The following is a 22,323-nucleotide window of genomic DNA, read 5'->3' on the forward strand; positions in this document are numbered from 1 at the left end:
GCTCACTCTAATATATCTACTCTGGATTGTTAATTGTACTCTATATTTCTTGATTTTTTGTTTTGATTTCTCTTTTTGATTTTTTTATTCTATTTGAGATACAATCTACTGCACTGTTGGAGCCAATAAACATAAGCATTTCGCAGCGCCTGCTATAACACCAGCAAACCTGTGTACGTGACAATAAACTTTGATTTGATTTGATCTGGAGTCATGGACTGCTGTTCTAATGCTGTAAACCAGGGGCGTTAAACTCATTCCATGGAGGGCCTAGTGTCTGCAGGTTTTTGACAACCAGGTGAGGGGAGTTCCTTACTAATTAGTGACCTTAATTAATCAATTAAGTACAAGGAAGGAGTGAAAACCCACACACACTCGGCCCTCCGTGGAATGAGTTTGACGACTATGCTGTAAACTAAATCGGAGGCCGTCTGTGTTCCCCACCATGGCCACTAGAGGGACCCCATGCTACGTCTTTTGGAACATCTCTTTCATAATTTAGGACCTCTTGGGTCTTTCTTGCATCACTTGATGGCCTCTGCTTTCAACCAAAGTCCACACCTTTAATTGGCTGACGAAACATACACAGAGACCTAAGATATATTGAAACGACATATTGGACATTGAGTTGAGGGTGTGAAACACAACGAATATGGAGCTATAAATGTACTAGCAGTCAATTTAATATTTCATTATTTGTGGTAGCATTGCAATTCATAATTTAAACAAAGGCAGTAAGAAGGTGATACATGTTATAATGATGCATTAAAAGTATTTGGCATTGTTGCTATTCAGATAGATATCACATTGAAAGAGGCCTTTCTTTTCAAACAAGGATTTAATGACTGAATAAATATATACAGTAAATGAATCAAAAGGAACCAGTTGACTGGGAAGTTAGTTACCTTTAAACTCTGCAGTGTTGGGATTGATGTGCATCCTTTTCTGACACTCTCCACAGCTCATTAGGAAGCGTGTCACTGCCTCCCTGGGCAGGAAGGCATATGTCTCCGCTATCTGTGCCAGGGGAAAGGTCAGAGGACAAAGCACAGGTCAGGAAGGGCAGGAGCAAAGGAGGCATGAACTGTTATTAAAGCCTGGGATCAATGATTATGTTAATGCTGTGTTATGTGGCATGGTGAGGAATGAGGAAGGAATCCTCTCTCAAGGACTGCAACAACCTCTCTCTCTCTCTCTTGTCTACTGCCGAAGCCGTGACCGTTTGACTCTACCATCTAATTACAGTGCATTTGGAGTATTCAGACCCCTTGACTTTTTCCACATTTTGTTACGTTACAGTCTTATTGTAAAATGGATTAAATCACCCTCTCTCCTCCCCATCAATCTACACACAATACCCCATAATGACAAAGCAAAAACAGGATACATTTTTTTGTTGTTGCAAATATTACATTTACATAAGTATTCAGACCCTTTACTCAGTACTTTGTTGAAGCGCCTTTCGCAGTGATGACAGCCTCAAATCTTCTTGGGTATGACGCTACAAGCTTGGCACACCTGTATTTGGGGAGTTTCTCCATTCTTCTCTGCAGATCCTCTCATGCTCTGTCATGTTGGATGGGGAGCGTTGCTGCACAGATGTTTTCAGGTCTCTCCAAAGATGTTTGATCGGGTTCAAGTCCAGGCTCTGGCTGGGCCACTCAAGGACATTCCTACGTTGTCTTGGCTATGTGCTTAGGGTCCTTGTCCTGTTGGAAGGTGAACCTTCACCACAGTCAGGTCCTGAGTGCTCTGGAGCAGGTTTTCATTAAGGATCTCTCTGTACTCCGTTCATCTTTCCCCCGATCTTGACTAGTCTCCCAGTCCCTGCCGGTGAAAAACATTCTGACAGCATAATGCTGCCACCACCATGCTTCACCATGGGGATGGTGCCAGGTTTCATCCAGACGTGAAGCAAGGCATTCAGGCCAAAGAGTTCAATCCTGGTTTCATCAGAATCTTGTTTCTGAGAGTCTTTAGGTGCCTTTTGGCAAACTCCAAATGGGCCTTTTACTGAGGAGTGGATTCCGTCTAGCCACCATATCATAAAGGCCTGAATGGTGGAGTACTGCAGAGATGGTTGTCCTTCTGGAAGGTTCTCCCATCTCTACAGAGGAACTCTGGAGCTCTGTCAGAGTGAACATCAAGTTCTTGGTCACTTCCCTGAACAAGGCCTTTCTCGCGATTGCTCAGTTTGGCTGGGCGGTGTCACACCCTGACCATAGTTTGCTTTGTATGTTTCTATGTTTTGGTTGGTCAGGGTGTGAGCTGAGTGGGCATTCTATGTTACCTGTCTAGTTTGTCTAGTTCTATGTTTGGCCTGATATGGTTCTCAATCAGAGGCAGGTGTTCGTCATTGTCTCTGATTGGGAACCATATTTAGGTAGCCTGGGTTTCACTGTGTGTTTGTGGGTGATTGTTCCTGTCTCTGTGTTTGCACCAGATAGGGCTGTTTTGGTTTTCCACATTTGTTGTTTTGTATTATGTTCAAGTTTAGTTGTCTTATTAAAAAACATGAATAGAAACCACGCTGCATTTTGGTCCACCTCTCCTTCACCTCAAGAAAACCGTTACAGAATCACCCACCACAACAGGACCAAGCGGCGTGGTAACGGGCAGCAGCAGGAGCAGCGAAATAAAGACTTCTGGACTTGGGAAGAAATCCTCGACAGGAGAGGACCCTGGGCAAAACCAGGGGAGTGTCGCCACCCCAAGGTGCAGCAGGAGAAGCGGCAGCAGGAGCAGCGCGAGGAGGAATGGACATGGGAGGACGAATTGGACGGAAAAGGACCCTGGGCACAGCCTGGAGAATATCGCCACCCCAAAGAAGAGCTGGAGGCGACGAAGGCAGAGAGGCGCTGGTATGAGGAGGCAGCACGGCGGCGTGGATGGAAGCCCGAGAGTCAGCCCCAAAAATGTATTGGGGGGAGGCACACAGGAAGTATGGCGAAGCCAGGTAGGAGACCTGCGTCAACTTCCTGTGGTTACCGGGGGGCTAGAGAGACCGGGCAGGCACCGTGTTATGCTGTGGTGCGCACGGTGTCCCCAGTGCGGGTGCATAGCCCGGTGCGGTATATTCCAGCTCCGCGTATTGGCCGGGCTAGAGTGAGCATTGAGCCAAATGCCATGAAGCCGGCTCTACGCATCTGGTCCCCAGTGCGTCTCCTTGGGCCGGCTTACATGGCACCAGCCTTGCGCATGGTGTCCCCGGTTCGCCTGCATAGCCCAGTGCGGGCTATTCCACCTCGCCGCACTGGCAGAGCGACCGGGAGTATTCAACCAGGTAAGGTTGGGCAGGCTCGGTGCTCAAGAGCTCCAGTGCGCCTGCATGGTCCGGTCTACACAGTACCACCTCCACGCACCAGCCCTCCGGTGGCAGCTGCCCGCACCAGGCTTCCTGTGCGTGTCCTCAACCCAGTACCACCAGTGCCAGCACCACGCATCAGGCCTATAGTGCGCCTCGCCTCTCCAGTGCTGCCAGAGCCTTCCTCCTCTCATGCGCTGCCGGAGTCTCCCGCCTGTTCAGCGCTGCCAGAACCTTCCTCCTCTCCAGCGCTGCCGGAGTCTCCCGCCTCTCCGGCGCTGCCAGAACCTTCCTCCTCTCCAGCGCTGCCGGAGTCTCCCGCCTGTCCAGTGCTGCCGGAGCCCCTCTGCCCAGAGCTGCCGAAGCCCCTCTGCCCAAAGGCGCCGGAGCCCCTCAGCCCAGAGGCGCCAGAGCCCCTCAGCCCAGAGGCGCCAGAGACCCTCTGCCCAGAGGCGCCAGAGCCCCTGTCCCGAGCAGCTGCCCCTCTGTCCCGAGCTTCCGCCCTTCTGTCCCGAGCTTCTGCCCTTCTGTCCCGAGCTGCCGCCCCTCTGTCCCGAGCTGCCGCCCCTCTGTCCCGAGCTGCCGCCCCTCTGTCCCGAGCAGCCGCCCCTCTGTCCCGAGCAGCCGCCCCTCTGTCCCGAGCAGCCGCCCCTCTGTCCCGAGCTGCCCCTCTGTCCCGAGCTGCCCCTCAGTCCAGTGTCATTAAATATGGTCGCCGTGGCTAGGAGGCCACGGAAGCGGACAAGGTGGGGGAATAAGACTACGGTGAAGTGGGGGCCACATCCAGCACCAGAGCCGCCACTGTGGCCAGATGCCCACCCAGACCCTCCCCAATAGGTTCAGGTTTTGCGGCCAGAGTCCGCACCTTGGAGGGGGGGGATACTGTCACACCCTGACCATAGTTTGCTTTGTATGTTTCTATGTTTTGGTTGGTTAGGGTGTGAGCTGAGTGGGCATTCTATGTTACATGTCTAGTTTGTCTAGTTCTATGTTTGGCCTGATATGGTTCTCAATCAGAGGCAGGTGCTCGTCATTGTCTCTGATTGGGAACCATATTTAGGTAGCCTGGGTTTCACTGTGTGTTTGTGGGTGATTGTTCCTGTCTCTGTGTTTGTACCAGATAGGGCTGTTTTGGTTTTTCACGTTTGTTGTTTTGTATTATGTTCATGTTTAGTTGTACCTTGTCAGCTCGGGAGTTTGAACTCACAACCTTCCGGTTACTAGTCCAACGCTCTAACCACTAGGCTACCCTGCCGCCCCGAATGATGGAGGCCACTGTGTTCTTGGGGACTTAATCTCCCATCTCCACAGACAAACTCTGCCAGAGTGACCATCGGGTTTTCGATCATCCTCCCTTACCCCGATTGGTCAGTTTGGCCGGGGGGCCAGCTCTAGGAAGAGTCTTGGTGGTTCCCAACTTCTTCCATTTAAGAATGATGGAGGCCACTGTGTTCTTGGGGACCTTCAATGCTGCAGACATGTTTTGGTACCCTTCCCCAGATCTGTGCCTCGACGCAATCCTGTCTCTGAGCTGTACGGACAATTCCTTGGACCTCATGGCTTGGTTTTTGCTCTGACATGCACTGTCAACTGTGTGACCTTATATAGACAGGTATGTGCCCTTCCAAATAATGTCCAATCAATTGAATTTACCACAGGTGGAATCCAATCAAGTTGTAGAAACATCTCAAGGATGCACCTGAGCTCAATTTCGAGTCTCATAGCAAAGGGTCTGAATACTTATGTAAATAAAGTATTTATCGTTTTTCGAAAAACCTGTTTTCGCTTTGTCATTGTGGGGTATTGCGAGTAGAATGATGAGGATTTTTTTAAATTGATCCATTTTAGAATAAGGCTGAACCGTAACAAAATGTGGAAAAGGGGAAGGGGTCTGAATACTTTCCGAATGGTCAGAGCTGGGGCCTTTCTCCTCCTCATTTTATCTCTCAGGTGTAGCTGACTCATATACAGTCAGGTTCAAAATGATTGGCAGCATGATTTATTTTATACTATTGCAATTGCTCAGATAAAGAGGTTTTGTTTAACAAGTAATAAAAAAACAAGGGCCTCAAGACGAGTGGAAACAAAATAGCCCCAAAGACCCAACACCACATTTTACAGTACAGTGTAGGTATGAGATATCCAGGCGATGCTACGGTCAGATGACATGAAAATAGACCTCTTTGGCCACGCACATCAATGGTGGGTTTGGCGTTGAAAAACAGAAGCATATGCAGAAAAGTACCTCGTAACTACTGTAAAATATGGTGATGGAACTTTGATGCTATGGGGCTATTTTGCTTCCACTGGTCTTGAGGCCCTTGTTAACGTTAACGGCATCATGAATTTAACCAAGTGCCAGGACATTTTAGCCAAAAACCTGGTTGCCTCTGCCAGGATGCTGAAAATTCGCCACAGGTGGATCTTCCAGAAAAACATTTATTTTTTTTTTTTTTATTTATTTCACCTTTATTTAACCAGGTAGGCTAGTTGAGAACAAGTTCTCATTTGCAACTGCGACCTGGCCAAGATAAAGCATAGCAGTGTGAACAGACAACACAGAGTTACACATGGAGTAAACAATTAACAAGTCAATAACAATAAAACAATAATCCCAAAGACACATCAAAATCCACAAAGAAAGTATTAATAGACCACAAAATCAACATTTTGCAATGGCCATCTCAGTGTCCAGACTTGAAAACCTGTGGTTTGAATTGAAGAGGCCGGCAGTCCATAAGCGCAGACAAAGGATATCAAGGATTTGGGAAGATTCTATAAGGAGGAATGGTCTAAAATCCCTCCCAATGTGTTCTCCCAATCTCATAACACATTTTTGTGATTGTTCTTATTACTTGTTTAATTAACTAAGTCTCTTTCTCTGAGCAATTGTATTAGTATAAAATAATATAATTTTCCACTTTTTGTATCATACAACATAGCTCAGTATTTGTATTATTTATATTATACAGTGTTTTTTGCTCATCTTTATCAAGGGTGCCAATCATTTCAGACCTGGCTGTATATTTCCCTCTCTCACGCTCTAGCTCCCTTCCCTGTTTATCTCTGCTTCTCTGCCCCCCCTGGCATTTCCCTGCTAAACAAGGCGACCTTCATGTGACCATGGCGAGGCAGCAGGGGTGCCCAGCTCACCCCCCTCTCTCCTTCCCCCAGAGGCAGAGGAGAAGGAAAGGCCACCCAGAGGAATCTGCACTTCCCAGAAGGCCACAGTGACAGCTTCATATTATGCCCCAATGGCGCTCAGTGCCTTCTCAAAAGGGTACGTACTATGAGACATGACAGGACCTCTCTACGGGGCAGGGGCGAGAGGCGCGAGGGAGAAAAGGCCCTGGTCCCTGGGGGGTGTAACAGCCATGCTTCCAAAAAACTATCTCACAACACAGACAAAGACCCCCCAGCTTCAGACACAGACATGGCATCTCAGACCTAACTAGATGCTGAATACACTGGGTGAATACACTAGGACTGGGTGAATACACTAGGACTGGGTGAATACCCTGGGTGAATACACTAGGACTGGGTGAATACAGATACACCATAGAACAATTTAATATAGGAATGCATATGCTGTTGATTATGTGGTATATATGGATTTTACTTTTGTCTCCAGTTGAGGATGCATTTTTTCCTTAGTAGCTACTGATGCTATGAATAAGAAATAGCCAGTCTATAAAATGTCTATTTTATGTGGCAGTCTCTAAGAGAATTGGAGGAATATGTTTTAGTACAGTCTTTAGCAGGGGTAGGCAACTAGATTCAACCAAGGGCCGATTTTTGTCGGTGCGGATGAGGAGGGAGCCGTATCATAATTATAATAATTTGTACACTGCAAATTGACCACAACTAAGCCCCAAACAGATTGTATTTGAAAATAACAATCATTTCACACCTTGATTACATTGAGACACAATCACATATGTCTCTTTTTTCATTTGTGTGAATACTTGGTGAACAGATTTCCTAAATGAAACTCATTCTTAGCAGAATACTGGTTGATTTTCATAGTTGTTTGCAACAACTACCCCCCCCAAAAAGAAAACATATATAGATTTTTTCCTTCTAAATACTTTGGAGGGACAAAATAAATCACTTGCGGGACGGCTTCTTACCGCTTTGTAGGTCTTCTTCTGGCCAGCGTGTTTAGGTGCTCTACCAAGGTCAGCACCCATCTCCACATGCATGGCATAGATGATGTCGAAGAAGTCCTCTACCACTGCCACCCTCTTCAGGGACAAGCTGTCCTGGGCCGAGCCTGCATCTGCACACTGGAAGACAGAGAGTGAAACATTCAGTACCCTGCCTGAGGAAGCTGAGGCCTGTGTATGTGTGGTGTGTGTGTGTGTGTGTGTGTGTGTGTGTGTGTGTGTGTGTGTGTGTGTGTGTGTGTGTGTGTGTGTGTGTGTGTGTGTGTGTGTGTGTGTGTGTGTGTGTGTGTGTGTGTGTGTGTGTGTGTGTGTGTGTGTGTGTGTGTGTGTCTTTACAAAAAAAAAAGCACATGTCAAATTGCATTTTCACATGTATTAAATTTAGAGTTCACATGTTAAAACCACTTTTTCACGTGAGGAGAATAACATGTTTTCACCTCACATGTGAATTTCATCTGCAAATGTGAAAATCTAATTTTCCGTTTTACATGTAAGAAAACTCCAACTGTGTAACAAATCTCACTTTGACAGGTGGAATTACAGATTCACATGTTTGGTTGAAATAATGTTATTCTCCATACATGTGAAAAGATGGTGTTAACAGTAGCAATGTTTCCACTGGTGGAATTGGGGTGACCACATCTAAAAAGCCCAAATGTGGGCAAAGGCAACGATTTTGCAGGACATTTGCAGAACAGTCGACCGAATACATGTTTGGGGGGTAGGTTAATGGATCATGTGCAAATGGTGACATAGTTCTGCTGTATGAAGGTCACTGCCTGTCAAAGGGGTCATCTTTAGTTGCTACATCCATATAAATGAATGATATGTACCCGTTGATTCTTGAAGAATATAATGTATAAATGCCTCTTGAGCTTAATTCAACTGTTACATCCCATCAGAACCCAACATATTAAATGTTTTACTACAATGTTTGAAACAAAATAGATGTAAACAACCACTGCATAGCCTAAAAACATGCTTAAAAGTATCATTTCGTTATCATGGACATCCATAGTGTAGTGTACTGGTTGAGAGAAGGACATTTCTCCAGTCTCATCCCTCAGATTGTTACTAAAACTGTGGTGGGGAAAACACTTTGTTATTGTTTCAATTAAGGATTGCCGTAATAGTGTTATTATATGGTGCAATCTTCTAGTGAGTGAGTTACTTTTGTGCCATTAATATCAAGCAAACTTCTGAAGTCGAGAACAAAATTCTTACTATTGCAAACAAAAATAATGATATTGAAAGCAAAACATAAAACCCAAAATATTGATAGCAAAAACAAAACATTTCAAGGAAATAATTTCGAAATGTGAGAACAAATAAAATATAAATGGTTGCCCTAAAAAATGTAATCATTGATTTTTTAAAATGATGACATGATTAAATAAAACGTCTCCCTCTTTCCTGCAATTTTCCCCATCTTTGGTTAGGTTACACTGGCCTTTGCTTTCGCTGTCTTTTTTCCAGTTGCACGTTTTGGCAAATTCATTCCAGAAACATAGTATCCTGCATCCCACTACTAGTTTGCCTCTAAAGGTAAGCATGGTTCATGGATGGGAGACCTGATGTAGCTGAATGTGGTTAAAAAGAAACCAGTGGAAAAAAAAGGAAAAGGTGGAACTTTTTTTTCATGAGGGAAAAAAAGCTGAAACTTCACACTTGTCCCAGAACCACGTCTCACTCATATGATATAGATGTATTTTTTATTTTTCACGTGATTTGTTTCATGTGTTTTTTTTGTAAGGGTGTGTGTGAGCACTAGCTTTTAGTGTGGCGCCAACTGGTAAGAGACTTGAGGAGGGTGGTCACGTGTGCTAGCGAGGCAGAGGTCACAATTTCGCATCAGGTACGTCCAACTTGGGAGGAAATGGTACTCGCAGCTGGTCTTCTGTTACAGATGGTGCCGTGACCCAGATCTACAGTTGCTTTCAGCTCAACGATGGTGTCGCTACTGAGTAAGTTTAAGGGGTGAATGGAGCACATGGGGATGTGGTCATCCTGTCTGGGTTGGCGCCCTCCGTAGGGTTGTGCCATGGCGGAGATCTTTGTGGGCTATACTCAGCCTTGTCTCAGGATGGTAAGTTGGTGGTTGAAGATATCCCTCTAGTGGTGTGGGGACTGTGCTTTGGCAAAGTGGGTGGGGTTATATCCTTCCTGTTTGGCCCTGTCCAGGGGTGTTCTCGGATGGGGCCACAGTGTCTCCTGTCCCCTCCTGTCTCAGCCTCCAGTATTTATGCTGCAGTAGTTTATGTGTCGGGGGGCTAGTGTCAGTTTGTTATATCTGGAGTACTTCTCCTGTCCTATTCGGTGTCCTGTGTGAATTTAAGTGTGCATTCTCTAATTCTCTCCTCTCTTTCTTTCTCTCTCTCGGAGGACCTGAGCCCTAGAACCATGCCCCAGCACTACCTGACATGATGACTCCTTGCTGTCCCCAGTCCACCTGGCCGTGCTGCTGCTCCAGTTTCAACTGACCTGAGCCCTAGGACCGTGCCCCAGGACTACCTGACATGATGACTCCTTGCTGTCCCCAGTCCACCTGGCCGTGCTGCTGCTCCAGTTTCAACTGTTCTGCCTTATTATTATTCGACCATGCTGGTCATTTATGAACATTTTAACATCTTGGCCATGTTCTGTTATAATCTCCACCCAGCACAGCCAGAAAAGGACTGGCCACCCCACTTATGCTCTCTCTAATTCTCTCTTTCTTTCTTTCTCTCTCTCGGAGGACTTGAGCCCTAGGACCATGCCCCAGGACTACCTGACATGATGACTCCTTGCTGTCCCCAGTCCACCTGACCGTGCTGCTACTCCAGTTGCAACTGTTCTGCCTTATTATTATACGACCATGCTGGTCATTTATGAACATTTGAACATCTTGGCCATGTTCTGTTATAATCTCAACCCGGCACAGCCAGAAGAGGACTGGCCACCCCACATAGCCTGGTTCCTCTCTAGGTTTCTTCCTAGGTTTTGGCCTTTCTAGGGAGTTTTTCCTAGCCACCGTGCTTCTACACCTGCATTGCTTGCTGTTTGGGGTTTTAGTCTGGGTTTCTGTTCAGCACTTTGAGATATCAACTGATGTACGAAGGGCTATATAAATAAATTTGATTTGATTTGATTTGATGTGTGAAACACACTCCTCAGCCTGAAATGTCCCCCCTATCGACAGCAAATAGCTAGCTTTTAGTGTGGCGCCGACTGGTAAGAACTTCAGGAGGGCGGTCAAGTGTGCTAGCAAAGCAGAGGTACAGAGTTCGCACCAACTGTGAGCCCAATCGGGAGGGAGTGTACTCACTAAGCAAGCAGTGTGATGTCCTTTACACATGCACGTGTGTGTATCAGTTCTATATGGAAAGATATATCTGAAACATAACAGTCATGAAAATCTGAAAATATCCTAACCCCCTATTAGCTGATGCAGGGCTCGTAGTGTTAATGTTAACAAGATAGCTTTCTTATTCAAGCATTGAGAACAGTGAGTATGATTCAGCAGAGTAATATGGATCAGGACACAGGAGAGAAGAATATGGAGCAACTCAAACAGGGTGCAGGAAAAATCACCACTGGGTCAGCTCTCCTGAGATGTCCAGTGCTACTGTCTGTCTATGTAGATCCCAGCTCTACAGGCTGGCTGCCTGTCTGTGTCTATGTAGATCCCAGCTCTACAGGCTGGGTGCCTGTCTGTGTCTACGTAGATCCCAGCTCTACAGGCTGGGTGCCTGTCTGTGTCTATGTAGATCCCAGCTCTACAGGCTGGGTGCCTGTCTGTGTCTATGTAGATCCCAGCTCTACAGGCTGGGTGCCTGTCTGTGTCTATGTAGATCCCAGCTCTACAGGCTGGGTGCCTGTCTGTGCCTATGTAGATCCCAGCTCTACAGACTGGCTGCCTGTCTGTGTCTATGTAGATACCAGCTCTACAGGCTGGCTGCCTGTCTGTGTCTATGTAGATCCCAGCTCTACAGGCTGGCTGCCTGTCTGTGTCTATGTAGATACCAGCTCTACAGGCTAGCTGCCTGTCTGTGTCTATGTAGATCCCAGCTCTACAGGCTGGGTGCCTGTCTGTGTCTATGTAGATCCCAGCTCTACAGGCTGGCTGCCTGTCTGTGTCTATGTAGATCCCAGCTCTACAGGCTGGGTGCCTATCTGTGTCTATGTAGATCCCAGCTCTACAGGCTGGCTGCCTGTCTGTGTCTATGTAGATACCAGCTCTACAGGTTGGCTGCCTGTCTGTGTCTATGTAGATCCCAGCTCAACAGGCTGGGTGTCTGTCTGTGTCTATGTAGATCCCAGCTCTACAGGCTAGCTGCCTGTCTGTTTCTATGTAGATCCCAGCTCTACAGGCTGGCTGCCTGTCTGTGTCTATGTAGATCCCAGCTCTATAGGCTGGCTGCCTGTCTGTGTCTATGTAGATCCCAATTCAACAGGCGGGCTGCCTGTCTGTGTCTATGTAGATCCCAGCTCCACAGGCTGGGTGCCTGTCTGTTTCTATGTAGATCCCAGCTCTACAGGCTGGCTGCCTGTCTGTGTCTATGTAGATCCCAGCTCTACAGGCTGGCTGCCTGTCTGTGTCTATGTAGATCCCAATTCAACAGGCTGGGTGTCTGTCTGTGTCTATGTAGATCCCAGCTCTACAGGCTGGCTGCCTGTCTGTGTCTATGTAGATCCCAGCTCTACAGGCTGGCTGCCTGTCTGTGTCTATGTAGATCCCAGCTCTACAGGCTGGGTGCCTGTCTGTGTCTATGTAGATCCCAGCTCTACAGGCTGGCTGCCTGTCTGTGTCTATGTAGATCCCAGCTCTACAGGCTGTCTGCCTGTCTGTGTCTATGTAGATCCCAGCTCTACAGGCTGGCTGCCTGTCTGTGTCTATGTAGATCCCAGCTCCACAGGCTGGGTGCCTGTCTGTTTCTATGTAGATCCCAGCTCTACAGACTGGCTGCCTGTCTGTGTCTATGTAGATCCCAGCTCTATAGGCTGGCTGCCTGTCTGTGTCTATGTAGATCCCAGCTCAACAGGCTGGCTGCCTGTCTGTGTCTATGTAGATCCCAGCTCCACAGGCTGGGTGCCTGTCTGTTTCTATGTAGATCCCAGCTCTACAGGCTGGCTGCCTGTCTGTGTCTATGTAGATCCCAGCTCTACAGGCTGGCTGCCTGTCTGTGTCTATGTAGATCCCAATTCAACAGGCTGGGTGTCTGTCTGTGTCTATGTAGATTCCAGCTCTACAGGCTGGCTGCCTGTCTGTGTCTATGTAGATCCCAGCTCTACAGGCTGGCTGCCTGTCTGTGTCTATGTAGATCCCAGCTCTACAGGCTGGGTGCCTGTCTGTGTCTATGTAGATCCCAGCTCTACAGGCTGGCTGCCTGTCTGTGTCTATGTAGATCCCAGCTCTACATGCTGGGTGCCTGTCTGTGTCTATGTAGATCCCAGCTCTACAGGCTGGGTGCCTGTCTGTGTCTATGTAGATCCCAGCTCTACAGGCTGGCTGCCTGTCTGTGTCTATGTAGATCCCAGCTCTGCAGGCTGGGTGCCTGTCTGTGTCTATGTAGATCCCAGTTCTACAGGCTGGCTGCCTGTCTGTGTCTATGTAGATCCCAGCTCTATAGGCTGGCTGCCTGTCTGTGTCTGGGGCTAGCCTAACAGAGTGTCTCCTGACAGATGTCACTGATCCAGGCTGCTGCTTCTGGCTCTTGGTATCATCACCCACTCACTGTCCAGAGCACTGCTGAGACTGGGGATAGCACTGGGTCTCGTGTACTGCGGTGGGTACTGATTTATTTTGTGTTTAGGGAATTAGCTGCCAGATTAGCTTCCCCTTAGCAGTGCTTCTTCACCCCTGCAGAGTCAGTCTCTTTCTCTGTTACACACACTCTTGAGATTGCTCCACTGCAGAGAGAGAGAGAGAGAGAGAGAGAGAGAGAGAGAGAGAGAGAGAGAGAGAGAGAGAGAGAGAGAGAGAGAGAGAGAGAGAGAGAGAGAGAGAGAGAGAGAGAGAGAGAGAGAGAGAGAGAGAGAGAGAGAGAGAGAGAGAGAGAGAGTGAGATGTATGTCTGGGGCTTCATTTGATGGGCACCACCAACACCACCTCACCCCTGCAGTCAGTGTTTAAAAATAACACCACCTCTAGTCCTGTCCAATGCAGAAAGCTACTCCTACAGCCAGCCCCCAGCAGCTACCCTGCTTCCCATGTAGCTGACCCCGTAACCATAGAAACTGCCACAATCTCTCTCTCTCTCGGGCAGGTGTGGTTGGAACTCACATAGCTACGACAGCGGCCTCTCTGCTTAATAGCCTACCCACCACATGGGCTTTCTTTCGCGTGGTCACCGCTGGGTTTTCTCCCTCAACTTTTCTGTATCTCCTTGTTACATTTGTCTCTATTCTTTATAACTTCCTCATGTAGGTTGATTTGGTGTATTATTTCCTTGAGAAATGCGTTTTATGTAAACAAAAGAACATGTGAACTGAGGCTTATGTGCATGGTTTATAGCTCTGAATAGAAGATGAGGTCATTGATACAAAATAATGGAATATTATATCCATCTAGTTGAGTTCCTGGTAGACAGCACAAATGTAGGTTCCAAAAGCTGTGCTTTGTGACTAGCTGTGAGATGTCAGGGGATGTGTTCTAGTGTTCCCGGAGGAGGGTCCAGAGTTCAGAAAGTTCTCCTCTTGCATCACTGAGGAATCTCACTATTTTTCTCTCCTTAGACATTTTTATCCTGTTCCTGCTATCTGACGTTTCTTTCTCTCTTCTTCCTCCAACTGTGTCCTTCTCCTCGTCGCTCCCTCTGTCCCGTTCATTCTTTCTTCCCCTTCTCCTTCCTCCTGCTCTCCCAAGTGCAAGGTAATGATCGTTGCCATGGCAACTAAAACCAGCTCCCAGAGCAGGTTTGTTTTAATCCGGCCCCACTCCTCTCTCTCTCTCTCTCTCTCTCTCGCCACTCTCCTTCCCTGTCAGCATGTTCTAAATGTAATAGCCTAATGATAATGCTAACAATCCTGATCATCATCACTCCTGTCTCATTTTCCTGATGACATCATCATTATTCAGGACAGAAATAGTGAGTGAGCTATTTTTTTTTGTTGCATTCTCTCCAAATAATAATACAACCTAGGATGCTTCTGTACTGCACATACTTGGACATCTACCAGTGTTAGATCTGCTATTGTCCTCTAACACAGCAACACTTTATATCTCACTAACTAAGATTCCAATAGCTGTTGTTGCCTCTTATGCCTCCTTGTTTTTGAGTGAACTGTGGTACAGCAAAGATTCCATCACCCTTGGCAGGAATCAACCCAGAGTCAATACAGCCATCCATTTTGGATGTGTGTGTGTGTGTGTGTGTGTGTGTGTGTGTGTGTGTGTGTGTGTGTGTGTGTGTGTGTGTGTGTGTGTGTGTGTGTGTGTGTGTGTGTGTGTGTGTGTGTGTGTGTGTGTGTGTGTGTGTGTGTGTGTGTGTGTGTGTGTGTGTGTGTGTGTGTGTGTGTGTGTCTGTCTGTGTCTGTGTGCATTTGCGTTTGCGCATGCTCATGTTTCTGTGTTTAAATGCTCCTCTGTCTGTTTATTCAGCATAGTCCACAAGGTGTATGTTGCGTTGCTGGAGGAGACCAGCTGTTGAATGGTTGTGTAACTATGTGTTCTCATCAGCATCACAGCGTTTTACAGGAGGAAGAGATGTCAGCAGCCCTAATCACCATCACCACATAAACCTATCAACACTCAACTCCAACTCTCTCTCTCTCATTCTTCCCCTCTCTCTTTCTCCCCATCTTTCTAATCCCATAGGACTTTGCTCTCCCCATCCCCTCCTATCTCGCTCTCTCTCTCTCCTCTCCCTGTCCCGCTCCAAACAGCTCTGTTGCTAGGAGACTGGAGGGGTTGAATCGGAGGAGGAGAGAACAGGAGGTGAGGAGAGAGCGGAGAAGAGGAGAGAGCAGTCCTGCACACAGACGAGTCGGGGGGCTGGAGGCAGCTGGGTCACACAGACAGGCCAGAGGAGAGAGCAGTCCTGCACACAGACGAGTCGGGGGGCTGGAGGCAGCTGGGTCACACAGACAGGCCAGAGGAGAGAGCAGTCCTGCACACAGACGAGTCGGGGGGCTGGAGGCAGCTGGGTCACACAGACAGGCCAGAGGAGAGAGCAGTCCTGCACACAGACGAGTCGGGGGGCTGGAGGCAGCTGGGTCACACAGACAGGCCAGAGGAGAGAGGAAGGGAGAAAAACACAGCAAACATTTCAAATGGAAAGGGCACTTTATCCTCAATGGAGTAGGGAGAGCAAACACTATAAAGCCCTACAGCGATCACACCACATACATCATAGGATTTACAGTTATATGTTGTCTCAAATACCACCAGCAGCAATACTACAGGTACAGTATAGCTACACTACCAGTCAAAAGTTTTAGAACACCTACTCATTCAAGGGTTTTTATTAATTTGAATATTTTCTACAATGTAGAATAATAGTGAAGACATCAAAACTTGGAAATAACACATATGGAATCATATAGTAACCCAAAAAGTGTTTCATATTTTATATTTGAGATTCTTCAAATAGCCACCCTTTGCATTGATGACAGCTTTGCACACTCTTGGCATTTTCTCAACCAGCTTCACCTGGAATGCTTTTCCAAGAGTCTTGAAGGAGTTCCCACATATGATGAGCACTTGTTGGCTGCTTATCCTTCACTCTGCTGTCTGACTCATCCCAAACCATCTCAAATTGGTTGAGGTCGGGGGATTGTGGAGGCCAGGTCTTCTGACGCAGCATGCCATCACTCTCCTTCTTGGTCAAATAGCCCTTGTACAGCCTGGAGGTGTGTTGGGTAATTGTCCTGTTGAAAAACAAATGCTAGTCCCACTAAGCCCAAACCAGGTGGGATGGCGTATTGCTGCAGAATGCTGTGGTAGCCATGCTGGTTAAGTGTGCCACACCTCCAGGCTGTACAAGGGCTATTTGACCAAGAAGGAGAGTGTTGGCATGTTGCGTCAGAAGACCTGGCCTCCACAATCCCCCGACCTCAACCAATTTGAGATGGTTTGGGATGAGTCAGACAGCAGAGTGAAGGATAAGCAGCCAAACTCAAATATAAAATATATTTTGATTCGTTTAAGACTTTTTTGGTTACTGTCACATCTTGATCTGTTTCACCTGTCTTTGTGATTGTCTCCACCCCCTCCGAGTGTTGCCCATCTTCCCCATTATCCCCAGTGCATTTACACCTCTGTTTGTCTGTTGCCAGTTCGTTTTGATTCGTCGAGCCTACCAGCGATCTTCCCTTGATCCGGTCTTTCTCTAGTTCCTGTTTTCTAGTTTCCCCATTTTTTTCCCAATCTGCCTGCCCTGACCCTGAGCCCACCTGCCGTTCTGTACCTTGTCACACCTCCCTGGATTACTGACCTTTGCCTGCCCTTACCTTGAGCCTGCCATTCTGTACCTTTTGGACACTGCTCTGGATTTACTGACCTCTGCCTGCCCCTGACCTGTCGTTTGCCCTCTTTTTGTAATAAACGTTTGTTACTTCGAAACAGTCTGGGTCTGGGTCTTCTCCTGAGCCTGGACAGTTACTACATGATTCCATATGTGTTATTTCATAGTTCTGATGTCTTCACTGTTATTCTACAATGTAGAAAATAGTACAAATAAAGAAAATCCTTTGAATGAGTCGGTGTTCTAAAACTTTTGCCTGGTAGTTTATGTGTAAACTAATGAATAATTATGAGATATAAAAAGCTACAGTACATGAAAAGATAGCTGTAATTATATATTTTATTACCTTTATTTAACTAGTCAAGTCAGATAGGAACAAATTCATTCTTATTTTCAATGACGGCCTAGGAACAGTGGGTTAACTGCCTTGTTCAGGGGCAGAACGACATAGTTTTACCTTGTCAGCTCAGTGATTTGATCTTGCAACCTTTCAGTTACTAGTCCAACACTAACCACTAGGCTACCTGCCGCCTCAATGCAGTTGGTTAAAGAAATAAAGAAGGACAGTTGTGGTAAAGGATGGCTGTTTCAACAGCGCCAATGACTCATATTATCTCATTGCAGATGTGACAACAGGTCGCCTTTTAAAGTCCCATCTCATCGTGGTAAACCCGTCAGCGAGGTAATAGATGCATAAATAGGAAAGCCCTAGTGTCCTCAGCGGGGAGGGGGTAGAAGGGGGGTGCCACAGCGAGGAAGGGACTAAGGGACTAGGACAACCTAATAGGGTGAAAAAGATATAAAACATAATCTCCTTGACCCTCTTTTTAATACGTACCTTCACCCTCTCCTCTTTCTGTCAGCCACCCTCCTTTATTTCCTCCCTTTCTCTTTTTTTCTCCCTGTTCCTTTGCTCACTCTGTTCTCCAGACTCTGTTGATGTTCCAGTCACCACCCCCAAATGGAACATTCTGATGTACTACACATTTCTTCTGCAATCTGGGCCTAACACATTCCTTTTATCATTGTGTTATTACTACATAATACTATATATTTTCTATTTATGTTACTCTGATGTAGTTTGTTAAATATTGGTCCTATTACTGCATAAGAAAATTACAGTAGTACTACAGAGTGTAGTAGTAAGATTCAACACTGAGTCGTAAGGCTGTGTGTGTGTGTGTGTGTGTGTGTGTGTGTGTGTGTGTGTGTGTGTGTGTGTGTGTGTGTGTGTGTGTGTGTGTGTGTGTGTGTGTGTGTGTGTGTGTGTGTGTGTGTGTGTGTGTGTGTGTGTGTGTGTGTGTGTGTGTGTGTGTGTGTGTGTGTCAGTGTCTGTCTGTGTCTGTGTGCATTTGCGTTTGCGCATGCTCATGTTTCTGTGTTTAAATGCTCCTCTGTCTGTTTATTCAGCATAGTCCACAAGGTGTGTGTGTGTGTGTGTGTGTGTGTGTGTGTGTGTGTGTGTGTGTGTGTGTGTGTGTGTGTGTGTGTGTGTGTGTGTGTGTGTGTGTGTGTGTGTGTGTGTGTGCGTGTGCGTGTGCGTGTGCGTGTGCGTGTGTGTGTGTGTGTGTGTGCTGCGATCTGGAGTAGAGCTCAAACTCTCTCCCACACAGGGGCGAGGCCTCCAGACCAGTTAAAAATTGTGTTAATTTCTCCTCCTATGGGAGCAAAGAACTGTCTCTCCATGGCAACAGAGAGGGTGCTTAGAGGAGGAAAACCGAGCAGGGCGATCAACGACCCCCTCTTTGTACACACACACACACACAGTAACATACATATTTTTACACAAAAACACACACACTCACATATGAACCCACTGTGATATCACACTCCATGCACAGCTTACTAGAGATTAATTACAAAAATATTATCAAAAGGCTAGGAACACATTGGCTTCAAATATGTATAGCTATCAAATTCCCTTGTCCTAGAAGAGGCCTCATTCACACAAAAAAGTGGTTAAATTGTGTGTCTATGTGTGTCATCTACATCCAAAGCAGAGGAACCTTGCACATAATTTATTAGGGGAAACTGAGGGCCCAAATTCAATATATTTTATTATATTTATTTTTATTATGTGTAAAATTAACTGTATAGGGATCAGATTGAGGAGGCCCTAGAGGCATTCCCCCATGGCCAAAGAAGCACTCAAATAACCACAGCACACAATCACTACTAAAAAAGTAGGTAAATTGGAGATATGGTTTGAGAGAGGCCTTGTTGCAGAAACATCAACATCAAAAGCAGTCTTTATTATAATGCCTTGTCCTTTTTATATTAAAGGGGCAATCTGCTTCATTCATTTTTGGACATCTGAATTAATTAAATGTATCCATTTATTCTTGAAGAATATTTGTTTTACCTTTATTTAACTAGGCTAGTCAGTTAAGAACAAATTCTTATTTTCAATGACAGCCTAGCCTTGTTCAGGTGCAGAATTACATATTTTTACATTGTCAGCTTGGGGATCTTGCAACCTTTCGGTTACTAGTCCAACGCTCTAACCACTAGGCTACCTGCCACCCCATGATATTAACCTATAAATGTTTCATGAGCTTAGTTCAACTGTCGTTCCCCATCAGAACCCAAAAAATAAACTTATTTCACTCCAAGGTTTGATACAAAGCAAATGCAAACAAACATTATATAGCCTCAAAACATGGTTAAAGCTATAATTATGCTATACAGTATATCATGGATGGCCAGTCCTTGCACCCATAGTTAAGTCTATGAATATGAGAGTGGTTACATTTCTCCAGCCCTATCCCGCAGCTTTTTACAGAAACAGGGGTGGGGAGAACACTTTATTATTGTTTCAACTGCCGATTGCCGCTTTAAGGTAAATTCTCCCCCATCTCGCCAGGTGTGGTGAAGTGGTGTTTTTGGGTAAAGTATTCAGCATTTGGTGTAGACTTAATAACCCATGTGACAATCCATAGAGACTAAACAGGGGGGATAAAACAATGGCTAGATTATGCTGGAGTTGTGCCATGCAAAACTGTTAGCATTAATGCAAATGTTGTTGAATGAAAGGAGCACTATTCTTTTGACTCTGTGCCCTTCTAACAGAGGGGAGATCTCAGGAGAAGTGGAATAATTAATCAGATAATAATGATGATGTTCATGCTCCATTTTGATGGCAGAACACAAATATTTCGTACTTAATTTCCGTTCCATGTCTGCCTCAGGGGGGGGGACATACTCAACTACTCCAACACCGCTCAGCCTTTTCTTTCTGTTGTCTTTCATTAAGTTACAATAATATATTCACTGGTTTACAGCTCACTGGGTTACAGGATTACAGAGTGTTTAAGACCTCAATTAAACCTTTATGTCCTTTATGACAGCACTTCCTACAACCTTAGTCTCAACAAGGGTAGCTTACATATGGAGTCCCATGCCTAAGGCTGTGCTGTGTGTGGTGAGAAAGTCCTACCAAACCCAGACTGTGAATGAGGGATAGAGATATTTACAGGTTGCTGTTGGCATGGCAACAAAAAACAACAGCTCTCATCCATTAAAAAGAATTCACTGCCATACTCTGAGCAACAAAAGAGAAATTAACACAACATTCCTCTTTGAAATGGAGGGCACACCTATTGCTGAATAAATGATTATATGTGCAAACCAGATTAGTGTTAGACTATACTATATATGGTGGCAGAGTATTTTATATCTGCTAATAATAATGTATAACTAAAAATAACAGGCCGGTATGAATTAATGAAGTAATAATGGTGTGTGAATGTACCATTACAGTGTGCATGTCTACAGTAGTCTATGACTGCAGAGCGTCTCACCGTGCCATGGTCTATCTATGGTTATATTCACCTCCTCTCTGCTTGGGCTCTAATCACGACATAATGAGAGTTAAACGAAGTTGCATCCCCACACTGAGTCCTGCTGGATTCTCTAAGCACGGGCTGTTCTGCTGCGTTCACAACATTTTAGTTTTTCATTTAAAATGTATTTAACTAGGCAAGTCAGTTAAGAACAAATTCTTATTTACAATGACGGCCTACCAAAAGGCAAAAGGCCTCCTATGGGGACAGGGACTGGGATTAAAAATAAAAATACATGAAATAAAAATATAGGACAAAACACACATCAGGACACGAGAGCCAACACAACACTACATATTTCGGAAACTCGGAACTACCGAGTTAAAACGAACGTAACTTATTTGCTAGAGCTTCTTATTGGTTGATTCTAAAACTTCCCAAGTTGGAAACTCGGGTATCATCGTTCTACAATTAGTAACCAATTCGGAGATGTCTCAGTTTCCGACATGACTTAAATGCAGCATTAGTCATACAGACGGAGAGCAAGAGAGAGGACTGGGATATAGGCAGAGACAGAGAGTGTGAAAGAGAGATAGAGATTCCATACAATCACATCAACTGTCTGAAATTAAGATTACACTAGGCCCATGCTGCAAAACTGTTTAAATCCACAATTCCCTTTAGTCAGTATCTGTCTCCTTCCTTCCACTCTTGGGCAAACCTGTATAACTATCTCTGTGTTTACACCAACTGAAAACAGGTTCCTTTCTGCCCATCAACCACCATGCCATCCCCGGTCACACCCCCTCGTTTAGACCCCACAGTGAAACTTGGCAGACCCCAAGAGCAGCTGCAGAGAGGCCACCAACGCACATGCTGTGGAAACACACCCCCACCACACAGGAGTGGTCCCGGGGGGCATTGGGCATTGTGGTTTTGTACTCTCTCTCTCTGTCTGTGTGTGTGTGTGTGTGTGTGTGTGTGTGTGTGTGTGTGTGTGTGTGTGTGTGTGTGTGTGTGTGTGTGTGTGTGTGTGTGTGTGTGTGTGTGTGTGTGTGCGTGTGTGTGTGTGTGTGTGTGTGTGTGTGTGTGTGTGTGTGTGTGTGTGTGTGTGTGTGTGTGTGTGTGTGTGTGTGTGTGTGTGTGTGTGAGAGAGAGAGAGAGAGAGAGAGACAGAGAGACAGAGAGAGACAGAGAGAGACAGAGACAGGCAGAGAGAGAGAGAGAGAGGCAGGCAGAGAGAGGCAGAGAGAGAGAGAGAGACAGAGAGAGAGAGAGAGAGAGAGAGAGAGAGAGAGAGAGAGAGAGAGAGAGAGAGAGAGAGAGAGAGAGAGAGAGAGAGAGAGAGAGAGAGAGAGAGAGAGAGAGACAGAGACAGAGACAGAGAGAGACAGAGACAGGCAGAGAGAGAGACAGAGAGAGGCAGAGAGAGAGACAGAGAGAGAGAGAGAGAGAGAGAGAGAGAGAGAGAGAGAGAGAGAGAGAGACAGAGAGAGAGAGAGAGAGAGAGAGAGAGAGAGAGAGAGAGAGAGAGAGAGAGAGAGAGAGAGAGAGAGAGAGAGAGAGAGAGAGAGAGAGGGAGGGCAGGTCTAGGCGTACCTTGTGTGTATTTATTTGGTTGGCACATG

At 46.1% G+C, this 22,323-nt stretch overlaps 1 protein-coding gene across 1 annotated transcript in view; it reads right to left on the bottom strand.

Annotated features, from left to right (window-relative positions):
* LOC124022712 (nucleolar protein 4-like) overlaps positions 1-22,323 on the bottom strand; it is a 46,177-nt gene that overhangs the window by 19,507 nt on the left and 4,347 nt on the right. Inside the window, exons 2-3 of the mRNA XM_046337421.1 lie at positions 7,435-7,590; positions 906-1,017 (exon numbers count right to left, since the gene is read on the bottom strand). Of these exons, the coding sequence (XP_046193377.1) occupies positions 906-1,017; positions 7,435-7,590 (268 nt within the window). The remainder of the gene's footprint in view (positions 1-905; positions 1,018-7,434; positions 7,591-22,323) is intronic.

Source organism: Oncorhynchus gorbuscha, linkage group LG03 (assembly GCF_021184085.1).
Source record: "Oncorhynchus gorbuscha isolate QuinsamMale2020 ecotype Even-year linkage group LG03, OgorEven_v1.0, whole genome shotgun sequence".
Lineage (NCBI taxonomy): Eukaryota > Metazoa > Chordata > Actinopteri > Salmoniformes > Salmonidae > Oncorhynchus > Oncorhynchus gorbuscha.